A 14,742-nucleotide genomic window follows, 5' to 3' on the forward strand; every position below is an offset into this window, starting at 1 on the left:
CATCAGGAGGGCCCTCAGGGGACTTGTGCGGTCCGCCGGGAGATCCCTTCTGGAGGGTATAGCGGTCCATACTGTTGGCCTGATGGACGGTGCCACGCCGGGTCGACTTGGTCTTTGCCCGGTCTCCATCTTGTTTCGTGGCCATGGCCACCAGTCTCCCAGTCGCACCAGCCACGTCGTGAAGGGCAGGCAATCAGGGCCACGAGCTCCGGGGGGGCCACCCCAGATCGGCGGGGTGGGTCACAGCCGGCGGGCAGGCCGAGTCTCCCAGCGAGGCCACACCAACACAAAGAGCCCCGCGACCCAACCCTGCAGAGACGGCAAGGGGGTGCGAAAGCGAAAGTGCGGGGTACGCGACTCGCCAGGCCCGGCCCGCCGCTGTTGTTCACTTTGTCACTGGGTCACCCCTCAGCGCAAATCCGGGGTCTGGCGAGGAGAAGGCCGAAAACTTCAACCGGTGCTCACTCCGGTGTCCGAGGTCCGATTTGAAAACGGGAAACGGGTGCCACCTCAGCTCAGGCTCACCAACACAGTCCCCTCATCCGAGACAGGATAAATTCAGGATAGTCGTAGGAGGTTGCGGAGGTCCTCGGGAGCCTCGCACCTACGCGGCCATCTTGGTTGCGCGCTAGGCTCCTCCTCCTACTGCAGTTTTTTAATGTATTAAAAAGTGTATTGTTGTGGTTTTAATTAACTTAAACAATAAACATTCACTAATCAGGTAACAACAATTTTGAAATTGTAAATTAGACAGCAAACTGCATTAATCTCCCAGGCTGACACGTTTCGGCTGCTGACTTCTACTGGGCCTACTGTTAAACAGTGACTCCTACTCCTCCCTTATCCAATGTCCTTCTACTATTTTCATGCCCAGTTAACCACTAGTGCACGACTTTGATTCCTCTTGTGTCTCAATCTGACCTGCATCTTCCATGAGACATTTAGCCATCTTTTCCTTAATCCCCATATTCATCACATCTTATTATTTCTCAAGTTTATTCAAAATATATTACGTCAAACCATAGGTATATGATCCCATAATATAAAATGTAACCATTTACACAATATTATATATCAGGTTTCAATTCAACATTGTTATTCTTATTCTCTTACCAATCTGAAAGAAACACGTTAGTTAGATTCCTCACCTTAGAATATCCCCAGGCGTCAGACTGGATCCGGAAGATTTTTCGTCAGCAATACCCCTTGCGCGTCCCTAGGCGTCGTCTGCGGCTCCGCGTCAGTCGTCGGCGTCGTGCGCCGGAATGACGTCGTCGGAGTACTTAGACGTCGCCCACGCGCGCTGACGTCAGTTCTTCTTTTTTCCGCCAGTAAGCGCAGATCCGGGAGAGCTACCCCTTTTAGTCTTTTTTGACTAAGTTTTTTGATCCTTTTTGATCTTGTCTCGACTCCGGTGCCGGTAGGATGCCTGGTTTCAAAGCCTGTGCTGACTGTAACCGCTTGATGTCGGTTACGGATCATCACCGCCGGTGCCTTTACTGTTTGGGCCTCGACCACGACGCGGAGTCGTGTTCGGACTGCAAGGCCCTGACCTCGAAGGCTAGACGGGAGCGGCCCTCTCGATCCCGGTCCAGGAGGAGGTCCACGGATCGGTCGCGGAGCCGCAGCCGACGTCATCATCGCTCGTCTGGCTCCAAGTCTTCGGGTAAGTCGAAGCACTCCAAGAAGTCCAAGAGGCGACACCGCTCTTCGGACTCCCCTCGCCGGTCGCGCGACTCGGCCGAGGGTCAGGGTGGTTCCACCCCCGCTGGGGCGCCGCGCAAGTCCCCATACCCGCCGGTCCCTGGGACTGACGCGACGCCGGCGGAAGTCAGTGCCTTCCTTTTGGCCATGAGGAGCCTGGCTTCGCCGTCGACGCCCTCTGGCGCGCCTTCGGGCCCCGCGGACCCGACTGGGCAACCTTGCATGCCGGTGGCTCCGGCCCCGGCACCGTCGCCGGCTCCGGCCATGACGCCGCAGGTTCCCGAGGGACTCCCCGAGTCCCCGCCGACGCCAGTCGACCTCGTCACGCCTCCTCCGTCGGCGTCGACACCGGTTTCACCTCCGACGCCGGCTCCGCTCGGCGTCGAGCCCCAGTTCAGCCCAGCCCCGCTCCGGATCCGGCGCCGTTGCGGCGTCAATGGACGCCGCGTACGGCGCCGTTAGAGACACATTATGTCTATCGTCCGGCTCCGCTCCTTCCTCCTGTTTACCAGGAATCGGATGACGGGGGCGAATGGGAGGGGTCCGAGGATCCTCTGGACGTTCAGGCTCAGCTGTCACAGGACTGGGCAGATGAACTGGGGGAGGCCAGTGGTCTGGATACCTCACCAGACACTGGATTCATCTCTCCTCCGACTGTGGCTTCGGAGGAGGGTGCTGCTTTCTCTGTGGTGCTGCGCAAGGCGGCCGCAGCCCTTGGGCTCGAGCTGCCTGCCGTAGCTGTGAGGTGCTTCAGTCTGCAGCAAGCTCCACTGAGCCTCTGCTGCAATTCAATGAGGCCCTCATTGACGTTCTGAAGGGCACCTGGTCCAAGCCCTCCACAGTTCCTCCTGTTATTTTATGTCATGTTATTTTAATTTATTCAGCGCACAGCTACTTGGAAGTGTCCCGGCGCTATAGACCGCTGGGGAACCCGTCCTGGCTATCCCTGTGAGATGGTCCCTTTCTGGGTATCTCCAAGGTGAAACCAGGCATCCCCGGCATCTGTGGGGGGCCGTTGTAGAGATAAGGCAAGCTTAATGCCCAGAGTTGCCGAGTGTGTTCCTGGTTAGAGTAGGTACCGAGGCGAGAATTATCGAGTCTGTTTTGACCCTGGTCCACGACCTGTGGACAGTAACGTCGCCAGGCGCCACCGCCCTGCTCCGGGCGACCCCAGTTTTCTGTCCCAACACCCTACCCCCGAGAGCCTGGTTATCCAGGCCTCTACCTCCCAATCCTCCTTCCCGACCGCTCCGCCGGACCGGGATTCCAAGAGACTGGAACAGTTTGGCAAAAAGCTGTTCTCCTCCCTTAGTTTTGGTCTGCGGTCCTTGAACACCGCCTGTCTTTTGGACCGTTATCCCCACTCTCTGTGGGATACGGTGGAGGACGTGCTGCCCCTGTGCCCGGAGGAGGCACAGACACGACTTACCCAGGCTCTGGCCGATGGGAGGGATGCAGCACGACATGCAATCCGATGTGGGCTTGACACTACGGACTCGCTGGGTAGGGCGATTTCTACCACGGTGGCGCTTAGACGTCACGCCTGGCTGTGGTCCACGTCCTTTTCGGGGGATGTCCAGAGCACTCTCATGGACATGCCCTTTGATGGCACTCGCCTTTTTGGTGAGAAAGTGGACAGTGCGCTGAATCGCTTTAAGGACTCCCGGGCTATGGCCAAGTCCTTGGGCCTCTCGGCCCCGCGGTCGCAAACTTCCGCCTTTCGCCCCTTTCGTGGCCAAGGAAGGGGTGCCTCACGTCCGCCTAGCCTAGCCACCAGCCGCAGAACCAACCTGCGCGCGGACGTGGTTTCCGCCGAGGCGGTTCTGGAGGACGACGCGGTCAGCCCACATCCACCCCGGCAGCATCCGCCTCCAAGCCTTCCTAGTCCGAGCTTTCCGGCCCATTCCTCGCCAGTGGGCGGCAGAGTTCGCCATCACCTGCTCCACTGGCGTACCATCACTTCGGACAGGTGGGTGCTGCAAATCGTCCGAAGGGGCTACTCCCTCCCCTTCGAGACGCAGCACCACCGTATCTCGGAGGATCATTTGAATCTTCTGCGAGAGGAAGTTTCGGCCCTCTTGGCCAAAGAGGCCGTCGAGCGCGTTCCGAGCCCAGAAGTAGGTCGTGGTTGTTATTCCCACTACTTTCTGGTTCCCAAGAAGGGCAAAGGGGGCCTACGCCCTATCTTGGACCTCAGGAACGTCAATGCCTTCCTCCGGAAGGAACGGTTCAAAATGTTGACTTTGGCTCAGGTTCTAGCTGCCCTCGACCCTGGAGACTGGATGGTAGCGTTGGACTTGCAGGACGCATATTTCCACATCCCCGTCCTGCCGGCCCATCGGCGTTACCTGCGGTTCACGGTGGGCCAGGAGCATTTTCACTTCACCGTGCTCCCCTTCGGCCTCACCAGTGCCCCTCGGGTGTTCACGAAAGTGATGGCGGTGGTCGCAGCTCATCTGCGCAGATCAGGGGTTCCAGTCTTCCCCTATCTCGACGACTGGTTGTTGAAGGCGGGCTCGCCCCAGGCAGTCGTCTCCCACCTCCAGACTACGGCGGATCTCCTGCATTTGCTGGGGTTTTCCATCAACGTGCCGAAGTCACACCTGAGTCCCTCTCAGAAGCTCCTCTTCATCGGAGCGGTTCTCGATTCGGCGCAGTTCCGGGTCTATCCGCCGGAACAGCGGGTCCGGGATATTCAGGCCCTGATTCCCATCTTTCGGCCTCTATCCTGGGTTTCGGTCAGGCTAGTTTTGCGGCTTCTGGGGCTGATGGCCTCCTGCATCCTACTAGTGCATCACGCCAGGCGGCGCATGCGGGCTCTGCAGTGGGACCTGAAGTTTCAGTGGGCCCAGCATCACGGCAACCTGTCCGACCATGTTTTGATCTCGGAGGGCACTGCACAGCAATTGCAGTGGTGGCTCACGGACCGCGATTGGGTCACGGGCAAGAGCCTCTCCCTTCCCCAACCGGAGCATGTCGTAGTGACGGATGCGTCCCTCCTGGGATGGGGTGGCCATATGGGAGAGGCGGAGATCAGAGGCCTCTGGTCTCCGGCGGAGTCTCGCCTCCAGATCAACCTGTTGGAGTTGAGAGCGATCCGACTTGCACTGAAAGCCTTCCTTCCCTCTGTCAGGGGAAGTGTCGTGCAGGTGTTCACGGACAACACCACTGCCATGTGGTATTGCAACAAACAGGGCGGGGTGGGGTCGTGGACCCTTTGTTAGGAGGCTCTGCGCCTCTGGACGTGGCTGGAACACCAGGGCGTCACCCTAGTGGTTCAACATCTGGCGGGCTCTCTGAACGCCAGAGCAGACGAACTCAGCCGCCGGTGCATGATGGATCACGAATGGCGTCTGAACTCCGAAGTGGCGCAAGGTCTCTTTCAGCAGTGGGGAGAGCCTTGGTTAGATCTATTCGCCACCGAAGAGAACGCGCAATGTCAGCAGTTCTGCGCGTTGGAATTTCCAAGGCGGCACTCGCTCGGCGACGCTTTTCGTCACGAGTGGAGTTGCGGTCTGTTGTACGCCTTTCCGCCTATACCACTTCTGCCCAGAGTGCTGAAGAAGATCAGGCACTACCGGGCCCAAGTCATCTTGGTGGCCCCGGATTGGGCACGAAGGTACTGGTATCCCGAGCTACTCAGTATGTTGACCGATCCTCCGATACGTCTGCCCCTTCAGGAGGATCTTCTGTCGCAGCAGCAGGGGACGGTCCTACACCCGAACCTGTCCAGCCTCCACCTCCATGCGTGGAGATTGAGCGGCGGCAGTTGATGCCATTTGACTTGCCTCCTGAAGTCTGTGATATCATTCTGGCAGCCAGGCGTCCCTCCACAAAGACGGTATACGCCTGCCGGTGGAACAGATTTGTGGCATGGTGCACAGCAAAGGCTGTGGATCCTCTTTCCGCCCCTCTTTCTGAGGTTCTCCTCTTTCTTCTTTCTTTGGCCCGGCAGGGCTCTGCCCTGGGCACCTTGAAAGGTTATCTTGCTGCCCTCTCTGCCTTCTTACGGCTTCCTGATCAGCCTTCTCTTTTCAAGTCCCCTGTGGTTCAACGCTTTCTTAAAGGCATTACTCATACGTTCCCTCCTGTTCCTTTCGTAATGCCTCAGTGGGACTTGAATCTTGTTCTCACATTTCTGATGTGCGCTCCCTTTGAGCCTCTTCACAATTGTCCTCTTCGTCTTCTGACGCTTAAGACTGCTTTCCTGGTAGCCATCACCTCGGCTAGACGGGTGAGTGAGCTCCAGGCTCTATCGTCCAAGCCTCCTTTTCTCTCTGTTCATCCGGACAAGGTTGTCCTTCGGCCTCGTCCTTCTTTTCTACCGAAAATGGTCACTCCCTTTCATCTTGGGCAGTCTGTCACCTTGCCCACCTTCTTTTCGCCTGCGCATCCTTCCAAAGAGGAAGAGAGGCTCCACCGTCTGGACCCAAAGCGTGCGCTCTCTTTTTATTTGGACCGCATAAAACAGTTCCGGGTGGACGACCAACTTTTTGTTGGATACGTGGGTGCTAAGAAGGGAAAAGCTGTGCACAAACGGACCATCTCCCGGTGGGTCGTTTTGTGCATCAAACTCTGTTACTCCTTGGCGAAAAAGGACCCTCCTGTTGGGCTGCGTGCCCATTCCACTCCGGCTACAGCGGCTACTACTGCTTTGGGACGGGGAGTCCCGTTGCAGGACATCTGTCAGGCGGCTACGTGGGCTTCGCTACACACGTTTGCCAGGCATTACTGCCTAGACAGCCAAGTCCGGAGGGATGGCTTCTTTGGCCGTTCTGTCCTCCAGGACTTTCTGGTGTGATCTTGGTTCGCAGACCCACCACCGGGGATGGTATTGCTTGGGTATCTATTCTAAGGTGAGGAATCTAACTAACGTGTTTCTTTCAGATGAACAAGTTACTTACCTTCGGTAACGATGTATCTGTAAGAAACATTAGTTAGTTAGATTCCTCAGCGACCCAGCCATCCTCCCCGTTCTGCGAACTGACATCTAGGGTTAAGGCTATCCCTTTCAGGGCCCTAGAATTTTTTGGCACCAGTGTCGGTATCTTGCATGGCTCTGCGTTCCTGGCGCGGAAGGCTATGTACAAGAACTGACGTCAGCGCGCGAGGGCGGCGTCTAAGTACTCCGACGACGTCATTCCGGCGCACGACGCCGACGACGGACGCGGAGCCGCAGACGACGCCTAACGACGCGCAAGGGTTATTGCTGACGAAAAATCTTCCGGATCCAGTCTGACGCCTGGGGATATTCTAAGGTGAGGAATCTAACTAACTAATGTTTCTTACAGATACATCGTTACCGAAGGTAAGTAACTTGTTCTTCTATACACTTTCACTACTCACCATATTGCCACATATAACCCAATAAAGTGCTATCCTCAATTCCACATATTGCACTTGAATTCCAATAAAGGGCCATTTATAAAGTCCTAATGCTTTAATTTGGGTTGGGAAGTTCTTCAAATATGGAAATAACGCTTGTAAAGGGACTGGTGCTAAAGTGTCTAGATTCTCTGCCCTCCAATACTACATGTTCTTCTTGCGTCTATCATTATTTCATTTCTTTATGTTTTTTACTCCTCCTCTTCCCAATTAATCTATTGCGCATAGCAATTTTATCATTTTTAAAGTGCTAATGCCGTCCTGTTGATGAGGTGTAGAATGTTTAAAATATTCCTTCCATTCACATATTTTTATTGTATAAAGTCATTCATAAAGCAAAACAATTTAACCCTCAATAAAGTGCAAGTGTTATTTAAAGGAAATTATTTAATCTGTTAATTAATACTCCTAAAGAATTTCCTTACTCGATTCCCTAAAATTTCCAAGAATATTTTCTGAGACTTAAAATATATCTCCTTCTGTAAACGTTTTTGTTAATATGAAAAATTAATTGAGCGATAATCAGGGGCACAGATATTAGTAACATTCCATATTATGTTTCCCAACATATAGTCCTCATCTAAATTTCTACTCATCGTTGTGATCTCCTGATGTGGTGAAATGTCTTTGAGGCAGGAAGTTGAGATCTATTTTTTAATAGGAGAATATGATAGTTCTTTAAAGATGGACATATAAGTCTGCATCAATGTTATGCCCTATTGGTATTTCCGTGCCCATCGATATAATCAACTTAGATGCTTCCCTTTGCAGTTCCCTCTCCCTGTTTCCTCCTCTTAGATATTTCAATATATGTTTTAATTCAAAGAAGCTAAAACCTGTCAGGGAACAATTGTGTTCACTTTCAAAATGGTTGGCCATAGGATAACTCCTATGCCGTTCCTGATCGCTCGAACGTGCTTTAGGATCCGTAGTTCCCCCAAGGGGGGTGGGCATATCCCTCATCCTGGTTGGCTAGTTTCCCTCAATTCAAGATGGAGTGAAGTGAAGTGAAACGGGGGTGGGGGCACTTCCTCTCAAAGCACCTTAGGGTTGGTACAGGATGTATATGTATATATAGTAAAAGACATCTACAAGCAGTCCATTCAAGAGATAGGTGTATGCATGCAGAGACCTACACATAATCGAGAAATGTTGTAGCAAAGTGCCTCTTTTGGACATGGCTAGCCCCCACTTTGCCTGGAAAATTATGTAACTTCAACTGGAAGTGTACATGGTCCCTGACAACCAGGTCCCCTGTGCCAGAGCTCTTTCCCTCTTTCCCTAAACTGTACCTTTTGTTTCACAGTTGCTTCAACGTCGGTGGTCCTTGTAGGTCCCTAGTAGATACTCCTGGTACCTAAGGGCATTGGCACTGAAGAGGGATCCCAAGGGCTGCAGCATGAATTGTGCCACCCCAGGTGCCCCTGCAATATCCAGGCTGATTCCTGGATATTGTAAGTAAACAGTGAAGTACCTGGGGTGGACACTCGCTGCATGATGGCTTCACTGAATTATGGAATGTTGGCACCAAACATCTTGTTGTAATAAACCTGTACTGATTCCAGTGGCAGATTTATTCAATATTGCACAATCTCCTTTACCATTTATCACACGTTCCTATCGTTCCCTTTTGTAAAAAGTGCATTCTAGCCCATTGATTACATTTCATCCGGAGAGTACGGCTTGAGCCGGAGAGAACGGCCCGGTTGCGGTGATTCCGGTCCGACTGCGGTTGTAAAGATATGACTCGTAAATGATCTCTGTGAATACCAAAAGCCGTAATGTTACTCTTTTGTCTCAGATTATCTTTGTGAATCGGCCCTCTAGTTTGTAGATGCCCCCCCCCCCGAGCCCTGAACTTCAGCTCCAGAGGTCCTAATTTTGTGTAGTTCCCACTAATCCATAGGACCGGCCCGTTTGTGGACCACATAAACTTTGGATGAGGTGCCTAGATTGATTCCATGCACCCCGTAGTATACGTTCGCCTAGAGACCAGCTAGCTTACAATGCCACCATAAGTTCCCTTAACCGAAACAGTGAGCGAATGCCTTCTGGCAACTACTGAACATGACAACCCTGACCCCTCCGAAACCGTGGTAACAGATCTAGCACCCTTTTGCCCAGTCACTTGTGCAATCTTGTTCTTGGAGAAATATACAGAGAATACACAATGGGACATTTTCAATATATTTATTGAACCAATTGTATTCTTGTATAAAATACATGTGCTGAGATAGTTCCACCATGGTACTAAAACAGTGTATATATGTGGGAATATAAGACAAGGTGGTAATCGGGTGTACTCCTACTGTGCAATCCCTACTCTGTGTGCATCTAGAGTGTATGTAGGTGTATAGCCAAGAATCCCCCCAGGGATGATTGAAGTCCATTACCTGGTGGGAAAGAATGTAGGACTCAGTCATTTTCACGAACTGGACACCCCTCACAGAGATGTTAGGCAGCTGCTTGGTGAAGCCTCAGCATGCAGGGACCCCTCAACGTCAGCAGATGTGTCTCCTCTACTAAATCCTGGATATGCTTCTTTATTTATGATAAAGAGCATCCTTGTACGAAGCCAGATGTGTAAGCATAGCAGTTTCAGAGAAACGTATCCAACATTGTCACACATGCAAAAATGTGCAAAAGGTCACAGTAAAATGTTGATGTGCAGAAAGGGGGCAATGTAAGAAGATGTGCAGTGTTGCTACAAGGCCCTAATCAGGACACATAACACTAAGAAGAATCAGACACCACAGAGCTGCAAAAGCAGATAAGATTGTAGAAACCACCTGACATGTCCCCAATCCTGTTGGCCTTTCTGTAGCCCTCAATGAAAACTGCGCTAAAGTTCACTAATCCTGCAGTCCAGCGACCTCCAAAACCCTGGAAGGACTGCCTGCCTTCAACAAAGACCAAGACCTCCTGAGAACAGCGGAACTGTTCAAAAACACCATTCTCCAAGCAGACCTTCTATGACCTAAAGATCGATGAATGCGGACACATGTTCCACCTCTGAACCCGATGTCTCCGGCCTGATTTGAAGATGCCCACCCGCAACAACAAGGTACCCCAGTGTCCAGAGCCCGAGTCCATCATTGGCTGCCCTCTCTTGGACCCCTCAGCGTTGTCTGCAGCCTCTACACGGAGACCCCCGCAACCCCGACCTGCCCAGGTAAATCTTTCCTGACACCAAAAGGCACCCCTGCATTTGTCCGCCCTGGGCCTTGGTGAATAGGACCAAAGGTGTCCCTATGTCCCCAAGCATAGCAACTTACCTCTCCAGCTGTTAGATTCCCCCGAACGGCCTCCTGGCCTGAGTCTGCAGCCCTTTTCCGATTTGGCCTTTCTCCATTGACTTGCATTAGGTGCCTGACGCTAGTTTAGCACCCTGCACTCGGCTGCCACTGTGCCGCTGACGGTGTGTTGTTGATTCTTTCATAGGTCTTGCCCAGTGCTTGTCTCAACCCCTGGAAACTGGTCTCCCAAGGCACTGTAACTTAGCTGTAAGCAGCCTTTTTCCATTTTCAGCAATCTCCTTTGATTTGCATTGGGCCCCTTACCCCATATTTTCACCCTGCACCTGGCTGCCCCTGTACTGCTGGAGGTGTACTGTTTCTGCTGTTTTGAACGTTGCCCAGTACTTACATTAACCTCCGAAGACTTGAACTGTAAGTAGATGTTATGTACCTGTATGCTGAATGTTTTTGGCTTCCTATAGGCTAACATTGCAAAGTCTAAGAATTGCACTGTCTACTTTTTGTATTGAAAAGTTTTTCTATTGAAAAATGTATTTACCTGAGACGAAGTTCTGTGGTTCTACAAAATAAATATAACCGAGTATTATATTTATAAATTGGTCTCCGATTCATTCATCGAGTGTGTCTCTTATTTATTGCCTCTGTGTGTACAACAAATGCTTAGCACTACCCTCTGATAAGCCTAACAGCTCGCCCACACTTCCACAAAAGAGAGCATTAGAAATATCTACCTTAGCCTCTGTAAAGCCACTGGGGATCCACTGGACTTTTTGCACATTATATACCTCTTTTTCTCATATTATATAGAGAGCCAGCCTCCTACATTGGTGGCAGCTACGACTTTGTGTTTGCTGAACCACTCTGACAATAAGTGACCACAGGAATAAATTCAGAAATTGCCTGTAGTTAAATTGTATTATTCTGTTATTCTATCTTTCCAGATTTTAAAATAATCGTCAGGGCCTTGGTTATGTCTTTTTTAGTGCAACTGTTTTAAAAGTCCAAACCTTACTGTAGTTAGGAAACCAGTGTTGTTAGGTCTATTTCCTCTCCAGAAAGGTTCTCAATGTAGTAAAACATAATGAGTACTGGAAGCAGTATCTCAGAGGAGCCGTTGCAGGTGGAGGAACTCGACCTCACACCTTACGTGGCTTAAAATGTGAAACAGTTTAACCCCTTCGCTGCCGCGGACATTCCGCTGCAGCGCTGGGGGGGGCAGGGGGGCAGCGCGGTGGGCCTGTGCTCATGACGGAGCCGCTCCGTCATGAGCCACAGTTGAGCTGTGCTCATGACGGAACGGTTCCGTCATGACTCCGCCCATTTGCGTTGTCGCCCCGCACAGGCGGGTAAACAGCGCCGCGCAGGCGGAGCGGCCGCCAACAGGATTGTCATGACGGAACCGTTCCGTCATGAGCACACGGCAACCGTGGCTCATGACGGAACGGTTCCGTCATGAGCGGGGAAGGGGTTAAAGGCATGTGTAAAACCTATGGTCTCAAAATTGGATAACCCCTACTAAATCCCAGCTCCAGGAGCTTTTGAAAAAGAGCATTCTAATGTCATTATTTATTCTGTGGAAAAATCTGCAAGCATTCTCAAACACATTTTAGATCAAATTAAGGCTTCCTGTCATATAATCTCTAAGCATAGTTTCCTATCATTTTTCAGGCTGACTGCTCAGCCAGTCCCCCAATTATTTAGTAAATTTTAAAGTTTGCAATAAAGTGTAGCAACTGCTTAAAAAAATAAGTATGTATCACTTTTGCTGAGGAAAGGCGGCTTCATATAGTAGTTTCCTTTTTTATTTGATTGTCCCCATCGGTATTCGGAACTCTGGTTGTAATGATGGAAAATCTAGTATCAGGTTTGCACAGAAGTGACGGACACTTACTTCCACGCTATCATGGTAATTGTTTTCTGTTTGCAGAGTGAAAACATGTCTTTAAAGAAACAAGTTGAATCTTCAAATAAAGAACTTGAGATTGCCAAGGAAAAACTGCACACTCTAGAGCAAGCTTGGGAGTACTATTCAAAAGTGGGTGAGTAAACCTTGAAAAAGTAAAATCATTCTTAGTAACAAAAGCTTTTTGAAGGGGAAAGGCGATTTCTGTTTTGTTATTGTTAAAGTGGTTTGTTTTGTGGGTCCTATTTTATATTTCCAGAGACGCAGCCAGCCCTGTCACGTTTGATGTTTTCCCAGAACTGCTATCAATCGTGTATTACCTCTCACTTTGGTTTATCTGAATTGCTTCCCAGGCTACATTGATTAGTGATTTATAATCCCTCACGTGATACTTAATTCCCCATCTCTTTGCTTGTTGCCCTTGGTTTTCACAATTTGAAGGGAGTCTGTAAGTAGAGTTGAAAGTGGAGATTCACACGAGGTATTTAACAGGCCCATTGACGACTATTGAAAGTCCACATTTACGGCTACAGACCATCTGCATTAATTTCCCTCTCTATAGCTTCACTGCCATTCTGAGTCACTTTTTGATGCCTCAGTGATAGTTCCTGCTGATACATTGCATCGACAAGCCTCATATTTTAAACTTTTTCCTAAATATTGCAGTAAAGAAAGAAAAACGTGTAGACGTGATATGTTTTAAAGCATTCTAAGACTTTTGATGTGAAAAACGTCTCTGCACCAATAAAAATCAGTAGAAATATTATATTCCATGTCCATTTGTTTTCACCTTGTGTGTGTATATATGATGTACAAGGAAGGCATCCTACATAGTCAGAGAAGCAGCGTGTTCTTGGATGAGAGCTCTTTGCTGTTGGTTTGCCTTGTACTGGCTTGCCTTCTTTATAAAAACTTTTTTGAGCAATAGTTTTTATTTTGATTTGTAACATAAACAACAGTAAATATGTTTATAATGGATACTTCTTCCTGCAGATTCGTCACCTATTGAATATGTTTCAGAGCAGACTCTATCCCGAACGTTTTCATAGCACTCCTACACCAGCAGGCGACGCTGTCTCCACCTCGTTGTCTGGAACTACTCAGGCACTGACGTCAGTTACATTTTTCCGCTCCCTTCAACGCGGATCAGGGGCTGCTTGCTGTGGTTTTTTTCAACTTTTGCCAAACCTCTTCTAGGCATGCCAACATCAAAGAAACCGGGCTTAAAAGTCTGTTGCATTTGCTATGGATGGATGTTCATTTCAGACTCCCATAAGGTCTGTTGGTACTGCTTGATATTGAAGCACAACTTGGGGTCGTATGACAGATGCAACCTCATGCACCTAAAGGCCATTAAAGACTGCAAGCCCAAACTTTTTAAGGCTCTGACGAGCGTATGGCTCAATGCTGATCGAGATCGCCCTTGAAGTTAAATTCCTGTCCTTTGTAGAAATTGTCAGAAGAAAAGTCTAGGAAGCAGTATAATAAGAAGAAGTACAATGACAACTGCGCTCGACATTGATTAAAGTTCAGCGATAGGTCCCCCTAATGCATTTTGCCTCCTGCGGAGCCGGACCTCATAGGCATCATTCCACCCGAAGAGCTTTCTCCGGTGGTGCTGCTTACTATGAGGTCCACCATGGGTCCCATTCTGAGCCGACTCGGCTCAGGTCCTCATCACCATGATGGCACTGTTCAGACCAGCTGGGTCCCCTCTGGTGCACCTTCGATTCTCATCCATCTGTTTGGATTTTCACTCAGCAGTTCCACCCTCTGCACATTTGACTCCAAGGTTCCCGCTCAGCTAACGCCCCGCCGCCAGCTGAACAGCTCGATCCATCCCGGCTTCAGCCTCTTTACCAGTGATACTTCCACCATTCCTTCATAGCAACATCCTAGGTTCTTCCACAGTCTGGAAGAAAGGCCCAGAGATTGATAGAGAAGGCCAGCACAGAGAACTTTCACTGACTGAACCTGTATTTATCCAATGCTGTTGGCTAACAATGGAGGACACCTTCTGGTGCTGAAAGCAGAAGACTGCATGATGTCATGCGACTTGCAGAACCGCGCATTTCCACATTGCGACACTGCAGTTGCATATGATGTACTTGCGTTTTGTAGCAGGATGCACTCACTACCAGTTCATTGTCCTCCCGTTTGGACTAACATAGGCATATTGGGTCTTCATCAAGCTGATGATGGTGATTGTAGTGCAGCTTAGAAGGATCTCTGTGTTCCGGATGATTGACTGCTCAAAGCCAGTTCTCCGCATTTGGTGTTGGACCACCTGCAAGTAACAATATCCCTGCTATTTGACTTTAGCTTTACCATCAACGTGCCCCAGTGTCAATAGAGGCCTCTCAGTGCGTCCTGTTCATAGGGCCAGTAGTGAGCAGAACATCCCTGAGGACCTTTTCTCGCTCCCAATGGATCCAGGATATACAGGAGAAGATTCCAATGTTTTGTGAAAGGCTCCAGTTTCAGTCCAGATGT

At 50.1% G+C, this 14,742-nt stretch overlaps 1 protein-coding gene across 4 annotated transcripts in view; it reads left to right on the forward strand.

Moving 5' to 3' along the window:
* The window catches only part of CEP290 (centrosomal protein 290), a 1,516,454-nt gene that overhangs the window by 485,653 nt on the left and 1,016,059 nt on the right, over positions 1 to 14,742 (forward strand). For all 4 annotated transcript variants that reach the window (XM_085653911.1, XM_085653913.1, XM_085653912.1 and 1 more), the window contains exon 26: positions 12,274 to 12,385. In XM_085653911.1, the coding sequence (XP_085510037.1) occupies positions 12,274 to 12,385 (112 nt within the window). The remainder of the gene's footprint in view (positions 1 to 12,273; positions 12,386 to 14,742) is intronic.

The sequence above is a fragment of the Triturus cristatus genome, chromosome 4_1 (assembly GCF_964204655.1).
Source record: "Triturus cristatus chromosome 4_1, aTriCri1.1, whole genome shotgun sequence".
Taxonomy (NCBI): Eukaryota; Metazoa; Chordata; class Amphibia; order Caudata; family Salamandridae; genus Triturus; species Triturus cristatus.